At 36.7% G+C, this 17,490-nt stretch overlaps 1 protein-coding gene across 1 annotated transcript; it reads left to right on the top strand.

The window, feature by feature from the left end:
- The first annotated feature begins 223 nt into the window (after window positions 1-223).
- Window positions 224-16,505, top strand: LOC132303158 (uncharacterized). The gene is made up of 4 exons (XM_059800303.1): window positions 224-411; window positions 5,026-5,097; window positions 6,895-6,966; window positions 13,268-16,505. Exons 1-4 carry the CDS (start codon window positions 402-404, stop codon window positions 15,397-15,399), a joined length of 2,286 nt encoding a protein of 761 aa, XP_059656286.1. The 5' UTR covers window positions 224-401; the 3' UTR covers window positions 15,400-16,505.
- The last annotated feature ends 985 nt before the right edge of the window (window positions 16,506-17,490 follow it).

Below are 17,490 nucleotides of genomic sequence, written 5' to 3'. Positions count from 1 at the left end.
CCATTACAACTGCCATCCAAATTGTGGCATTATTCTAATATACATAAAGTAAAGACAAAATAAAACCCTAGATAGGATGAAGGCACCATCAACATCAAGGTCATCATTTAAGTGTTGGCAATGACATTCATATCGTTTTCACGTTGACAGTGACTTTTCTTTCGTTTCAATGCCATTCCATTTCTTTCTTTTTCTTCAGTCAAACCTCTCTCTCTCTCTCTCTCTCTCTCTCTCTCTCTCTTGCTGTTACATTGGCTTATTGCCCCCTTCGTTTTCTAATTAGTGTTGTAGATCATAGAGTTGAATACTTTAACCCTACATTTTCCAATGATCTCTTGGCTGAGTTCCTGCATTCTCCCATCTTTGTCTTCTTCGACTTCTCCTTCCAACAGCTCGTCACAATGAAATTAGGTGAGGTATATATATATATATATATATACATACTTTAGAAATTGTTTTCTTTTTCCAGGAAAGTAAGTAGATTCTAGAAATTGTTCACTTTCTCTGAAGTGCATTGTTTATTGAGTAGTACATTGGAGACTACAGTTCTTTGCTTGTTTGTTTTGGTTTGTCTTTTACTACAGGGATGTCATTTGTAATGGCTAAATACAAATTGTTGTGCATCAGCTACATCCATAGCAATTTATTGGAATTTAACTACTTGTTTGATAAAAAAAATTGATTACTATAACTTTCAAAAAAAAAAAAAAAAAAAAAAATTGACTAATAACCAAATTGAGGAAAAGTTTCATTTTCAATGCTTTTTTGTTTAGAATGGTAATTGCCTAACTGCTCAAGTAAGGGTTTGTTTTTTGTTTTTTATTTTGTGATGATCAGTAAATTGCTGAATCAATGAGAACTGAATTGTTTTATTCACATCTGAATTGGGCCTCAAATCGCATCTTCATAAGGTTACTTGATTATAAATTTTCAATTACTCTATTGGTACTTAAAGCCAGTGAATTTTGTATGCCTATACGCGGATATATAACTATTTTTCTATATTGTTTTTGGCACTGGTGACTGTACCCACCATATATTATTGTCTGTGACTATCTGTACAACTGGGTTAATTGTTCCCCTATTTTTGTTTTTCTTACTGTACTTTCTTGCTTAGTTTGTACTCCTAACAAAGAAAAATATACAGATAATGGAAAAATAAATTAAGAAAAAGTTTCAAACATAGTCACAGAATATTGGATGAGGCATCATTCATCCAACTTTTAAACAGTTAGAGTTGTATGGGGTCGAATTCGGAGGCTTTGGTGCCATCTTGCTGTTTCCTGTTAGTGATTGAGAAAATGTCAAATAGCCTAACCTCTCTGTTCTACAACTACTATCAATAGCTAATTCATCAGAAATAGATAGCATTTTAATTATTCATCCTAGGGTAAACAAATGCTTGTAGAAGCTTTTGAGAAATTTACAATTACAAAATTTTTAGAAATATTATTCATTTAAGCTCGCAACCACCCCAAAAAAAAAAAAAAAAAAAAAAAAAAATGGAAAAAGAAAATATAGAGAAAAAAATAAAAATAAAAAAAATAACGTAAGTAGAGGAAAGACCAATTTTAGCTCTTGATCTCACTATTGTAATGTGTCTTAATATCTTTTAATGTTAATTGATTTTGCTAGAGTATCTCATTTGGTTATTTAGCCTTATTCTCTACTTATATCGATAATATTTGACTTAGAGCTACATTTCTAATAGTTTTATAGAATCTTACAATTCTCGATCCTACAATTCCGATCCTACGGACCCCTCATCGATCTAACGTAGAATCTCGATCCAAACAACCTTAAGTCCAATATCTTAGCTTGAACGGTTGGGATCTCATTGAACCTTGTTTGGCTGGTTGAAGTTAACGCTACTGGTCGAGCAGTCTATGTAGTGTATTTATCCATTCAATAGTATGCTCTATCAGTTGAGCACCCACTGTCTTGATTTTGATAGACCGTAAACCATAATTACATCATTTATGATTCTTTATGTTAAAAACAAAAATTTTCGAAGGATTATTTATCAAAATTACCAAACAAATTCCTTCCATAATTACCCAACAGAATGTCCCTGGGAACAGAGCCCCTGAATCCCAGAATTAGTGTCTATTATGTGATGGTGGGCTATTTTGGCATACCTTTCCCTTAGGCCTATAGTTCTGCAGCTCTCTGACTTTAAGAAAAAGTCTCTCTGCCTTATGGCTCAGATCATAAATTTTTCTTTTCATATTAAGCTTCTTAATCAGTTTTTGGATTGATTCAGTCAAATATCTGGATAAAATTGTGTGGCAAACTAATCTAATGACTAATCAAAGTAAATCCTAATCCCTCTGAGTCACTTATCAATCCTAAATTCTGTGTTTGAGGAAGCTTGAAGAATCACGTTGATGTTGATCGCAACTCTGTCATCAATTCTCAGTCACATCTTCAATGTGAAATTATCTGATGAAGTGACACAATCTTATTGACCTAACAAGACTTTTGTTCACCAGAATATGTCAAAAACATTTGTTCAAAAGATATGACAAAAACTTCTGTTCACCAGAATATGTCAGAACTTTGTTGTAGTATGCTAACAGAATATGACTGAGATGGGTGCAGTCCTCAATTTTCAACATTCTAAGCATCAGCTGGGCTTCCTAGTTACTGCAGGAATTCTTAAGAGTAATAATCCTTTGTTATATGAATTTAGCTGCATTCTTTGGTCATAGAGACACTATAATGGAAGTTCCTTGGTCTGAGTACAGGAAATGTGATTATGTCTCCGGTGTTCTTTTTGTGATGTGATTTTCTATTTCCTGAATGGTCATCTCCTGGCTAGTTATTGATCCAGCCATTACTTCTATGGGGTAAAGGAAGAAAGGTCATCACTTCAAGGAAGCAGTTTATTTGTTAAGATCATGCATTCTTAGACAGAGAATTTCGTTCACCCTGTACCTGTAAAAATGGTTTTGGACATCTGCCTGGAACTTAGTTCCTCAGATTCACATCTTGTGTGCAACGTACTACTCTATTTCACAATCACGTCAGTCTATTACTCCCCCAGAATTCTTGTCCCTTTTTCCATATCTGGATGTCCTAAAATTCATGTCCATTTAAAAGTCAATGTGAAAAGATTATTATATTTGTCCCACTATATTCTTAACTTTTGAAACTTTTTCTAACTAACAATATGAACTCTTAAACTTTTAATGGGTAATTTTTTTTTTTGATAAGTAAGATTATATTGAAGAAAGGCACTCAAAAGGGGAGCGCTCCCAGAGGAAACAAAACTGACCAAGGCGGCACTATAACTTTAAGTTATCCACAAAGTCCAAAAGACAATCTATAGAGTTACAATCCCTCCCATTAACCCAAAAGAATAAAGTAGATATAATATTGAATTTAAGAGACCAAATAGGAGACTCCTCTTGCTCAAAGGATCTCCTATTCCTCTCACACCACAGACCCCACCAAATACAAAGGGGAGTAGCCCTCCAAGCATCTTTGACTCGGCTCTCCACTATACACCCTTTCCAAGTCTCTAGTATATCCATGGTGGAAAAAGGAAAAACCCATGGAAGACCAAAAGCCGCCAAGAACATAGACCAAACATCCCTTGCCACCGAGCAATGAAGGAGAAGATGGTTCATGGATTCACCCGACTTCTTACACATGTAGCACCAGTTGACCGTAACGTGACACCTCCTTCTAAGGTTGTCAAGAGTAAGGATACTTCCCATGGCAGCAATCCACGAAAAAAATGCCACTTTCAATGGAGCTTTCGTCCTCCAGACAGCTTTCCAAGGGAAAGTGGGGCCAGAACGCTCCATTAGATCACAATAGAAGGACCTAACCTCAAATATCCCTCCGTAGACAGTTTAAGATTTCCCACTCATTAAATGGGTAATTTTGGAATTTCTAAAGGGGACAACACGCTAAACGCATGTCCTGTTAAAGAGTTGGAATTCCTTTTATATTCAGTAATGAAAAAGCGATGGAGATCGAGAGGAGTTTTGCTCTTATGTTGAGTGCAGACATAGGACATTCTGTCAGGGTTGCATTTTCATTTTCAGGATTTTTTTTTATAATTTATTTGGTATTTACTTGTCTTTAATTTTCAGGGTTTCTTATTTAGAGTTTGCCTATAAAATGCTGGATGTAATAGAACTTAGTAGGTTTGATTATTGAATAATATTTGTGGTTTCAGAGTTTTCTCATGTTCTCCTTTCTTGCTCTTCCAGACCCCTTAGTTTTCTAGCCTCATCTTTTCAGTCTCTGATCTTATCCCATTTTTCTATTTTCTCTTTTTTCTTCAAACCTCATCCCCACTTTTACATCTCACCTTGTTATTTCTTTTTGGTTCTACATCAACTTGCTGTCAGAGTGTTTTTAGTTCGTTTCTGGACTACATCAGTTTGGTATCAGAGCACTAATATATCCTGTATCAAAGAACTCATTTATTTTGTATTCTTCTTCCTATTACAATTGATGATACCAAGACCGGCTTAGACCGCTATAATGCCTTTTATTTATAAATAGAATTATGTAAATCTTTAAACATTACTAAGAAACTGGAATATAAGATTATATGTTACTTTATTATTATTAATTTTTATGGGCACTTAAATACTGAACATGTCTACATGTAGTGCTTCAGCAACCCAATGTTCTCTGTCTTTCTGTTCTACACATAAGCAATTAAGAATCTCTGTCTGTCCATTGTATCAACGCATGCTATCATATGGGGTTTGCATTTCTCTTGTTTTCTTTTCTATTCTTCTGTTCTGCTCATATCATCTTTATCCATCATTCCTTATTCCTTGGGTCTTTTCTCGTTTATATGTTTTTTATATAGCTTTAATAAATTTTGCTTGTTAATGAACTTTGCAATTTTGAACTCAAGTTTTGCTAACTGGAGGCTCAAGTTTCAATCTGTAAACAGTTCATAATATATCATGCACCTTATATTTATTGATACGTATTTTATCTCCTACATATTTAAAAAAATGATTTATTTAGAAATTTCTCTTGAACATGGATTAGGTTGTCAAGAAGATGACTTGGACTCATCCCCTGGGCAAAGTATGGATGGAAGTTTCAGGAAGTCCAGATCTGGTTTGTATACATATTTAATGCAATATCTTTGATCAATGCCCTGGACATGAAATTCTTAGTAGTTTGTACATGGTGATAAGTGAGGTCTTTGTCAAGTAGGATTCCTTTTGTTCCAATATCTTCTTGTTTATATTATGAATAATTAAGTTAATATTTGGATAAATAGTAATGAGCACAGCCTTTCACTGGAATAATTATATTTTGTTTAACTTTTAGTCACTTGTGAAAGTAGAATTAATTGTAGAGTTTATAGAAGATTACATAATTTAATTAAGTTTTCTTTAGTGCTGTTGGATACTTCTAAGGGAAGCTTGATAATAAAATTGTAAATGTGAAGAGATGCATTACAACCAAAAGGATTAAAAATTAGTAGGACCAAACTAAAATGTTCGGAATGTAAATTTAATAAAGAATCAAGTATTGATCATATAAAAATCACACTTCAAAACCAAAAGATGATTCAAAATAACAATTTTTGGTATTTAGGATAAATAATATAGAAGGATGGATATATAGATGGTGATATAAATAGTAGAATTAGATCACATTGGACAAAATGGAGGCAGACTATTGATGTTTTATGCAATAAACTAAAAGGTAATTTACTTATCAAAAATAAATAAATAAACTAAAAGGAAATTCTAAGCAGGTTGTTGGGCTTCTAAAAGGAAACAAGAACGATGTCATGTAGCTGAAATGAGGATGGTAAGATGGATTGTGGAGTGACTAAAAGAGATACGGTTTACTACTCAAAGTGTGAGGGAGAAATTAATAGTTTATTTCATGATAAGTGTATTTCAATTCTTTTCCTACAGTTTATTATCAACCAAAGTTGAGCATAAATGGAAAAAGATGATATGCGAAACTTGTCCTGAACTGAGTTAGGTTCCGCTCGTTTTTATAGGAGATTGGTAGATGTGCAGGGCCTTTCCTTCCCTTCCCTTGGAATGCCATTTGACACACAAAAAGCCCCATTAAAGGTGGCTTTTTTTGGGTGGACGACAACCTTGGGGAAGATTCTGACTTTCTTCGAGTAGACAACATCGTCGGGGAGGATTCTGATGATTCACAACTTGAGGAGGAGGTGGCAGATTATCGTCAATTGGTGCTGCATGTGCGGGAGGGATGGGGAATCGGTGAACCATCTTCTTTTGCATTGTCTGTGGCTAGGGAGGGTTGGAATCTCCTAAAAAAAAAAAAAACTGAAGTGTGTTGATGTTACACATCAAATCTGTAGATTCTGATAATAACAATGCATAACAACTAGAATGACTTTCAATATTCTTTATTTTGATTTTTCTCACTTCAAGTAATTATTTAACTATAAGATATAGCGTGATGTCCTAATTTTAATCAAATGCTCTAATTAAAAACTGTGAACTCTATGACATTTATTTATATTATTTTCTGAAAGTAAAATTTCATTAAGCAGCACAAGAAAGGAGGGGGTTCTACTCCTCTTGACAAGGTTGAGTGATTAGCACTTGAAAACCAATATCACATGCCCTGTTGAGAAGTTTAACTTCTGGTCCAGGTTTGTTGAATATGGTTCCTCTATAATATTTGAAGACAATTAGGCTCCAAAATTTTCTGTTGAATTACAGTGCAAGTGAGGAGGTCTTTTCACTTTTACAAAACTAGTAGTTTTGAGATCATAAATCATATGTATACGTGGATTATGGAGTTTAAATCATATGGTCTACCTTTACTGAGTTTTTGTTTATTCTTAATGAGCATTTATATATGTCCTAATGCCAAAATTTGGTTGTTTACGATCTTGTTGATGACATGATTCAGATTTTCAACAAAATGATTCGGACTCATCTCCAGTGCATAGTTTGAGCGGAAGTTTCAGGAAATCTAGGTTTGGTATGTAAATATGACCAATCTTCCTTTTTACTTAATTTCTCCTCCAACGATTTGCTAGCTGATTTTCTACAATTTAGCTCATTAAAGTATTAAATTTGAGTAAATCACTTTTATTTTTTACTATTGAATGTCTGCATGAAAATTTTACTCCTATTTGACGAAACATTAAGGTAAAATGTGTGGAGGCAGTGAGAAGTTCTGATTAAAGGTTTTTAACTGAGGATATGGCTCAAAATAGGGTTGAATGGTGAGAAATGTTCAACATAGCTGATCCAAGCAGTTGGAATAAGGCTTTTCCAAGGTTCTCTCATTTATTTGACTTCCTATTATTGCTTTTAAAAAATTGTGTGCAGATTATTATGACATGCACCCATCACTTAATGATGAAGATGGTAGGCAAATATTTGAAAAGTGTATAACCATATTTTAATTTTCAGTGACAATAATTGAACCTTTACCCCACCCCATCCCTTTTACTTGTCTTTTTTTTTGGTTCTCATAATTCCTAATTTCTTTAACCTTTGTGTGTAGTTTGCTTATTGCATGATTCAAATTTAATATGGTGTGACCAAGTGGCATGTCTGGCCCCTAAGGCAATGATTGGTATCATGAATGCAAAAAACAACAGTCCTACTTTTGTTGTAGGTCTAGCAATCAATTCTCGAATTCCTTCTCCAATTGGGACCCATGAATAACATTTCATGAATTTAGATATTCATTATAAAGGGTAGTACATCTTTTTATCTTGATAAGTTAAACTTTTGAAGTGATTACATGCATTAAATTATTTTGCTGGAGAGCTTCAAATCCTAGAATATATATAGGCAACCCTGAGCAAAATATAAGAACCCTAAAAGTTAGAAAGCTGAAAAAAAAAATATATATATCCCTAGAAAACTTGTGTTTACACCTATTCTTACGTGTCACAGGAGACACATCATGATCTCCATTAGTTTTGCCTGATTGAGAAGAACTTGCCTCCAAAGAGTAAGTTGGTGGCACCTTTCCTAAAGGTTTGGGTCAATATGGTGAAACTAATCCTCCATAATCTACATGGCATTGAAGCATGGATGACCTTTCCATCAACCAAGATAGCATTGGCTATCTCCTTGATGAGAAGTATCACTTTTGTTGTACAATATTGTATGAGTTGTCACCTACCCCTCATTACCATATATAGAATTACCATGTATAGGGTTTTCTTGTTCTCCACTCACCTACTCCCGTAGCTTCTCCTATATAAACACCATTGTATTATTGTATTATTGACTGAATAACATATACGTTTTCATATTTCTCTTTCTCTCTCTCTCTTTAAACATGGTATCAGAGCGGAAATCGATCCCTCTTTGAATTTTTTTTTCTTAGTTTTATTCAGACTCCGATCTTGATTCCATCTCGGCTTTCTCTCAATCTCTTCTCGGCGATCTCTCCTCAGTGATCTCAGTTCTCGTCTTAGCAATCTCTCTCGAATCCCTCCTCAGCTCTTTCCTCGATAATTTCTCTCGGGTTCATCTCGGCTAGATCTTGGTTCTCTTATCTCAGCTCCCTTTTGCTACTATATCTCATTTGTTCGGTAGCTCTTGTGATGGATACTAAAGAATCCCATCTTCTTGGATCAATCACCAGCACCAAACTGGTAAAGCGTGAGCGTGCAAATCATCCCCCCTCCACTGCTATTATTGTTACTTCAGGTAATACGTGTCTCCATGCTTTATCTTCTACACCTTGGATCATTGATTCAGGGGCATCCGATCACATGCCCATCTCTTCTTTCTGATATTGTTAATGTTTTCTCACCATCGGTTGTTACTATAGCGAATAGTGCCAATCACCTTTTCATGGAATTGGTACCTTCCACACTTTGGGTCTCACTTTTTCATCAGTTTTATATATCCCTCAATTTTCATTCAATTTATTGTCAGATCGCAAAATCATATCAGATTTAAATTGCTCAGTTACTTTTTCTCCTTCTCGTTTTGTCTTTCAGGATCTCAAGACGAAAAAGACAACTGGTGGGGGGTTTGAGAAAGATGGTCTTTACTACTTCCAGCCAACTACTGCTCCGACAGCTTTACATTCCACCTCCTCTTCAACTTACTAGTGGCATTGCCGCTTTGGACATCCCTCTTCAAATAGTCTTCGAGCCTTGGTCCCTTATGTTGTTGATTTTTCTAAGTTTAATTGTACTACTTGCGAACTTAGTAAACATCGTCCGGCTACTTTTAAGTCTCGTTTTGATAAAAGTGTAAAACCTTTTGAGTTAGTACATTCAGGTGTTTGGGGACCAGCTCGTACTACTGGTTTATTTGGTGCTCGTTATTTTGTGTCATTTATTGATGAATATTCACGTTTAACTTGGGTTTATATTCTTAAAGATAAATCTCAAGTATTCTCTGTTTTTCAATCATTTTATGCTGAAATTCAAAATCAATTTGATGCAAAATTACTTGTTCTTAGAACTGACAATGCCGTTGAATATAAACTTAATGTTTTTCAAAAGATTCTTGAGTTGAGGGGCGTTATCCATCAAACATCTTGTGTTGATACCCCTCAACAAAATGGAGTTGCTGAACGGAAGAATGGCCCATTCCTAGCTATCACTCGTGCCTTGATAATGAAAATGCATGTTCCAAAACATTTTTGGGCAGATGCAGTTTTGGTTGCTGCTTATCTTTTAAACCGCATGTCTTTTAGGATCCTTCAAGGAAAATTACCCTTCCAAATGATGTTTTGTTACAAAAATCCTTTTTCCATTCCTCCAAAGGTGTTTGGGTGTGTCTGTTTTGTTCATAATCTAAGCTTGGGACGAGACAAACTTGATCCTCATGCTCACAAATGTATTTTCTTTGGATATTCTCGCACTTAAATGTTACAGTCCAACTCTTTGTAAACAATTTGTTTGTGCAGATGTAACTTTCTTTGAGGGCCTTCCTTATTATTCTTAGGAACGCAGTAGTTTGGAGGACTCTGTTCTTCAAGAGTCTGTTCTTCCAACTCCAGTTTTTAATTCTAACATCCCACCAACTCTTCGTGTCTATGCTCGTTGCTGGAAAAGAGTAGTTAATCATGTTCCAACAACTGAAGTAGTAAACCCAGCTTTGCCACTTACACCAGTCGCTTTAACGCCTGGAGATTCTTCTATCCCTCCGGACTCTGATCTTGATCAACCTATTGGTGTTCAAAAAGGTAAACGGTCTTGTACCAATCACCCTATCTCTAATTTTGTATCGTATAATAAATTGTCCTCCTCTTTCCAAGCTTTTTCTTTGTCATTATCCTCTATTGTTCTTCCTAAGTCCTACAGGGAGGCACTTTCTCATCCAGGGTGGTGGAAAGCTATGGAAGAAGAAATAAACGCTTTAAAATTGAATCATACTTGGGACCTTGTTCCTAAGCCTGCAGATACTCAGGTTGTTGGTTGTCGTTGGGTTTTTACTGTTAAACAGAATCCTGATGGTACTGTTGACCATCTCAAAGCTCGACTTGTTGCTAAAGGCTACACTCAGACTTATGGCCTTGATTATATTGAGACGTTCTCTCCTGTGGCCAAATTGAATTCTGTTCGTGTGATAATCTCTCTTGCAGCTAATCTAGGCTGGCCACTTCATCAACTTGATGTTAAAAATGCCTTTCTGCACGGTGAACTTAATGAGATAGTCTATATGACTCAACCACCTGGGTTTAAGTATAAGGGAGAGTATGTGTGTCCTCTCAAGAAGTCTATCTATCGCCTCAAACAATCCCCTCGTGTATGGTTTGATAAGTTCAGTAAAGCAGTGGTAGCTCATGGTATGACCCGAAGCCAAGCTGACCACTCTTTTTTTTTTAAAGAAAACGAAACGTGGTATTGTGATTCTTGTGGTGTATGTAGATGATATTATTATCACCGACAGTGACAAAGATGGGATACAAGTTCTAGTCCATCACTTGAGTTCTAGCTTCCTTACTAAGGATTTGGGCAAACTTTTGGTATTTTCTAGGAATTGAGGTGGCTCTGTCAAAGCAAGGCATTAGTATTTCTCAACGGAAATATACTCTTGATCTCTTACAGGATACAGGATATCTTGGTTCGAAACCTATAGCTACACCCATGGAGACTAATGTAAAACTTAAGGTGGATGATGGTGACCCACTTGATGATCCAGAGATTTATCGGAGACTTGTAGGTAAACTTATTTACCTCACAATCACTCGTCCATACATCTCCTATGCAGTCAATGTTGTGAGCCAGTTCATGACCAGTACTCAGGTACATCACATGGAGGTAGTTGTACGCATCTTGAAGTTTCTCAAGGGTGCTCTGGGACGTGGTCTGCTTTATCGATCTCCTGGACATCTTCGACTTGAGGGATATACAGATGCAGATTGGGCCAGTTCTCCTTTTGATCAATGGTCCACCACGGGTTACTGCACCTTCATAGGAGGAAATCTAGTAACTTGGAGGAGTAAGAAACAGTCAGTTATGTCTCGTTCCAGTGTTGAAGCAGAGTATAATGCCATGGCACACATTGCCTGTGAACTTGTTTGAAAACTCTTTTACAGGAACTTGGGATTTCAGCCCAGTACCTAATTCCTCTCCATTGTGACAATTAGGCAACTATTCATATTGCTAGCAATCTAGTCTACCATGAGAGGACTAAACACATTGAAGTAGATTGCCATTTCATTCGATCTAAAGTTGACTCGAATGAGATTGTTACACCTTTTGTTCCTTTTGGTAGACAGCTGGCAGACATCTTCACTAAGGCGCTTCCCAAGGACTCTATTGATTCCATATGTAGCAAGCTGGGAGTTATTGACATTTACTCTCCAGCTTGAGGGGGAGTGTTGTACAGTATTGTATGAGTTGTCACACATGTACAATTAGTATTGTATGAGTTGTCACCTATCCCTCATTACCATATATAGAATTACCATGTATAAGGTTTTCTTGTTCTCCACTCACCTACTTCCGTAGCTTCTCCTATATAAACACCATTATATTATTGTATTATTGGCTGAATAACATATACGTTTTCATATATTCTCTTTCTGTCTCTCTCTTTCAACAACTTTGATAGACACACAACTCCTCCAGTACAAGGCTCAAAGGGGCCTAGAAGAAACAAGTCCTCCACATCGGAAACTGGATAAATAATCATATCTGATGGCAAATAAATATCCATTAAATCCTAATTTATGAATGATTTGGAAGGGTCTGGAAGTTTGGACATGTCATTTCTTGAAGGAGTTCTAAGGTAACGGTTTGGCTGTACACAACCATAGTATAATCTCATGGGTAAACTACATTGACCTCCCTTGAGGTTTCGATTAATTACACGATGCAACCATGTTTGTTCAAAATTACACCATGTCCCCTTGAAGTTTGGCTCACCCAACCATTAGAATCATGAATGATATTTTCAAAAAGGACTTGGTTGCCCTTCCCTTGTTTGAAAAGACAATAATAGCCTTAAAACTATGGTGTGAGATAACAAAAAAGACCACACATTGACTGAAAAGCCCTTGACTATTTGAATCCATCAAAAGTTAAACAAAACAAAGCCATGGACGCCCAAAACCGTGAGAACCAACATGTAAATATACACATTTATACACACGCCAATACTCACATCCATCCATCATCAAATTCGGCCAAGCTTGCATCAGAGTTTATTGAAATAATGATTAGACTTCAAATAAAGAACAGTCAATGAACAAATGGTTTCTATCTTCTATTTTGTCTCTGCAAAAGACAACTATTGTTGTTTACCAAGCCTATTTTTGCATTCTACACTGAGTAAGAAGCTTGTCTTGCATAGCTAACCAAAGGGAAAAAGCATGTATAGGAATATTTTTAGGGAACAAAACAATATCATGAGTGATGAAATCTGGAATTATCCCAAGCTGCCTTGATAGTAAATGGAGCTTTAGTTGGTAACAAAACCAATCTATATGTAGTTTTACTAAAGTTAAATTCCAAATTTTTGTACTTTTGTGGTGTTTGTCTAAAATATATAGCCTTTTGCATGCATTCATATTCTAGGTTGGATCAACTATATTCTCAGCAAGCAGCTATCACAGTCATTTGTTTACTGTGTGAAAAATTGAAATTTATGCTCACTTTTTTTATACTAGCAAATATTTCTCTAGAATCTCGACTTCATATCTGTTGATAAGATTTCCATTGAATTTGTGGATCTACTTAAAACTATAGATCAATCTCTCTCAGACACAAACTCTCTCCCTCAATTAGAAAAATGCAATTTCCCTTACCTTTTCCTGTTCTCTTTGTTTTCATTTGTCATATGGAATGCAGGTCTCTCTGCTCATAGAACATCCAGCGTTTCAGCTTCGAGCAAGTCCATTCCTACTTCAAGAAGGGTTTTCAAGGTGCTAAAGGAATTCAAAAGGAACCTTGTTGACCTAGATTTATTTACACAAAATCTTGAAAATTGGGTTCTGGAGAATTCACTTGCAGATAACGATGAGGGACAGTGTTTCAGGTCGCCATTTACGATTGAGGAACTGCGCACACTTGATTTTGCATTGGAGGGGATCTTATTTCGACAGCTATTCCGCATGCCTTGCTCTCCTTATGCTTCTGGCAATCTGAAAGAGGATGGGTATCTTGCAGTAGAAGATTTCCTGCATGCTATTGCAGATGGCTTGTGGCGTACATTCTGGCACAAAAATGGTCCTTTGCCGTACTTTGTATCCTGCCCTAGTTATCCTGGATCCAAGTTTTATACTGTCGAGAAAGCAATATCAAGGGGAAGGCTTGGAGGGCTTTGTGGTGCAGCTTTGGTATCAAAAACAGGGAGCAATTTACAAGTCCACTGGGATGAAGTGGTTGAGTTTGCACTATTCAGACCAGACATTACGATGGGAAATGAATTTGGGATTTCTTCTACCATGATTTGTGAAGCCCTCTTCTATGGTATTCATATACTTATTTCTAGGAGTTTGAGCAAGTACAGTTCTGTTACCAGTGACTCTGTTTTTCTTTTAGTTCTTGATTCTAAATTTGGAGGTGTTGTGAAACTTGGAGGTGACCTTGGCAAACTTGAAGTTAACTCGAGTAACCCATACCACTCTATGCTAGAGTGGATTAAGCATCATGCTGAAATCAGTGTATCCCCAGTGGACCGTATATGGAACAAACTTGGGAATGCAAATTGGGGGGACGTGGGAACCCTGCAACTACTTTTGGCAACTTATTACTCCCTTGTCCAGTGGAATGGGCCACCAAGAAAATCAATTGCCTCACTTGCCTCAGATCACAGTTTCCGTCTTCAGAAGCGTAAGATACAATTCCGCCTCATCGAGAATGAAAATGAGCTTGCACTCCTCCGACAGGCTAGTCATGAACATGGAGAAATTGTTGAACTAGACCACAAAGAGACCTCATTCAAGAAGCCGTCACGTTTGAAGCTGAAGCAGGGTGATATAATGCTACTGGAAGATCAGCTGCAGGGGCAGAAAGGTTTTCAAATACAGGAGTCTCTGGAGAGTGGGAACTGTAATTCATACAGCGCTGTTTGTTTAGAGTATCCGAGAGAGTTGTTGACAGTATATGTGGGTGCTCATCCATCAAGACTTGAGCCATCTTGGGAGGATATGAGTCTGTGGTACCAAGTACAAAGGCAAACCAAGGTGTTAAATATCTTGAAGCAACAGGGCATTTCGAGCAAATATCTGCCAGAAGTGATTGCCTCAGGCCAATTTTTGCATTCTGGTCCTTGTAAGAAACATAGCACAAGGGGATGCGATCATACATGGTGTGGAACCCCAATACTAGTGACATATCCTGTTGGGGAGCCACTTTCATTCATAGTAGCTCAGGATGGTTCAATTTCTTCTGACGAGGCAATTAGATGCTGCCGAGATTGCCTGGCAGCTCTGCGAAGTGCAAAAATGGCCAGTGTCCAGCACGGTGATATCTGTCCTGAGAACATAATACGTTTAGTTGACACGAAAGTTGCTAGTGGTTTTCTGTATGTTCCTGTCTCATGGGGGCGTGCAGTTTTGGAAGACAGAGATAGCCCAGCGATAAATTTGCAGTTCTCGTCATCTCATGCACTTCAGCACGGAAAGCTTTGCCCTTCATCTGATGCAGAGAGCCTTGTTTACCTCCTTTATTTTGTTTGTGGGGGAACTATGCAGCAGCAGGATTCAATTGAATCTGCATTGGAATGGAGGCAGAGATATTGGGCAGAGCGTCTGATTCAGCGGCAGCTGGGTGAGGTTTCAGCTCTATTAAAGGCATTTTCAGACTATGTGGATAGCCTTTGTGGGACCCCGTACCCTGTCGATTATGATATATGGGTGAAGAGACTGAATATGGCTGTGGATCGCTCTGCAGATAGAGGTAAACTAACTGAAGAAGTATTTAGGCTAAAGGATGTTGCCGAGTCTTCTGGAACATCTGTAGGTGGAAATTCCTTTTAAAGTTAGGATAGGTCAGCATTTTTTCCACGGTCCGGGTTGGGTTTACCTTGAGAGGTTGTTAGTTGTAACCATTTTTTGGATTGATTCAACTTTATGTTATTTATTGAGCTTGTGGATTTTGAAAATTTTTTATTTTACCAAAGCTCAGCTTTGTCTAATTGCAACTTCCGGGAGAATTCGGATGACCATCATCATTCAAGTCGTTAAAATGTAAATTTATGTCAATTGTGATTGTTATTTGTTAAACTACAATAGTTTTGATTTTTATTTGAAATTCTAATTGATTATACTAATTATTTCCATATTCCTATAAGACACTAGTTTGTCACTTTGTCCCCTTGGACGATGCAAAGAAGTGGAAGAGGAAGTGTGGTCTATTTGAAAGAAAGCTAAGCCTGCCAACCTCAAATATTTAGCTTACAGTGTTTGTGCTGCAAAAGATGCGATCTTCGCAAGGGCCTTAGATGGAGAATTGTTGATGGTAATTCTGTGCAATGTTGGCAAGAACCGTGGCACGCACCCAGGTAAGTTGAATCCTCTTATTTCTTCCCAAAATCAAGGTGTTGGAATTACATGGTTGGCTAACTTAATTGATCCTTCTTTGAAATATTGGAAACTCTCTCTAGTAAAACAGATTTTTAATCTACGAGAAGAACGCTTTATTCTTCAAATTCCATTGCAGCAAGCAGAAAGAGAAGATGTCAAGATGTGGGGATTGTCAGCGGATGACAAATTTACTGCTTGTAGGGCTTTTATGAAGATCTTTCAGGGGGCTTTATGGATGTTTTGGTGGAGGGGGGTTTGCCAAATTTTGATCAACTTGCAGATTACCACTCACTGCTTGTAGGGCTTTATGAATGATATCTTCCACATTTTTGCTCTCTCCAGTGTAATAGCGCGTGGATAGTAATGTTCTGGTTTGTAAATGGAAATTTTCTCCCTTTGGATCCATAGAAAAGAAGAAGCAACTGGAAATTTTCTCCCTTTGTATTTGACAGTTTTTAATTTTTAATTTTTATATATGTATAGCAACTAGATAGATTGAGTTACAGAACAGTCCAGGAATTGTATAAGGTTTGTTCTGTAACACGATTGCAAATTTCTCATGTCCACACTCTCGTATTCTATTTTTGCATGAAGACACCGTACCAACAATAATACTCTTAATACTCCAGTCCATTGGCCCAGGTGGTATATCTTGTCCTCTTCAACGAGCGCGGGGAAGAATTTCTTTCTTTTTGGTTAATCTTCAATTCAAAAGATTATTGGTGGCTGATTTCCGAACCAAAGGATCAATTATGGGTCTAAATTAAACATACAAAACTCTCAAATACAAAAAATTCAATGATAATTTGCTGTAGGGTTGGTAAGATGGGTGTCTTATAATCGGGAGCCCAGGATCAGCCAATTTATTTTTGTTCAAAGTTTGTTAAGAATTCTATTTTTTTTCATAAGCTTAATTCTCACTAAAATCCATCAACATGATTGAAACAACATGGAAAGAACCATCCAAGCATGACTCATTTAGTATGTTTCAAAACCAAAAGAATATCATCAATAGTTTTTTTTTTTTTTTTTTTTTTTTAACATTGGTAAAGACAAGAAGCCCAACGGCAGATCCACAAAAGACAACCAAAGCAAAAGGCACAATACCCAACCCAAGGATACAGACGTGGTAACAACCACCAACACGAAAAAGCATAACCACAAAACACAAAAAAACGTGATCATTGATAAGTTACACATGTCCCACCAGATGACACAAGACGTGGCCCTTGATAAGCAAATACCCAAGGGGCATCAACAGTCACACAACAACGAAAATATGTGCCAAAAACTGTTGGGAGCGACTTGTCGTAACTTCAGCGCCACACAGCAACCCCAAGACTGGACGTTGACTTCCACGATAGCAAGTAATAAAGAAAATTATGGATAGCAAGTAATAAAGAAAAGAAAACTACAAAATTGGATTTCATTTTTTTTGTTTTTTTTTAATTCAATAATTTTGAGAGTTGTTGTAATGAAAAGCAATTAGTAGAAATGAACCCAAAAAACTCAACTGACGTTAACAATGACACAATAGGCAGGAAA

The sequence above is a fragment of the Cornus florida genome, unplaced genomic scaffold (genome assembly GCF_030987335.1).
Source record: "Cornus florida cultivar Cherokee Brave unplaced genomic scaffold, ASM3098733v1 CherokeeBrave_3.0.0_Hap2_Chr04, whole genome shotgun sequence".
In the NCBI taxonomy this organism is placed as follows: Eukaryota; Viridiplantae; Streptophyta; class Magnoliopsida; order Cornales; family Cornaceae; genus Cornus; species Cornus florida.
This window is presented reverse-complemented; position numbering and strand designations above follow the sequence as displayed.

Coding starts and splice junctions, on each gene's coding strand:
- LOC132303158 (XM_059800303.1), top strand. Junction 5,098..6,894: donor TTTCAGGAAGTCCAGATCTG/GTTTGTATACAT, acceptor GACATGATTCAG/ATTTTCAACAAAATGATTCG. Junction 6,967..13,267: donor TTTCAGGAAATCTAGGTTTG/GTATGTAAATAT, acceptor TATGGAATGCAG/GTCTCTCTGCTCATAGAACA.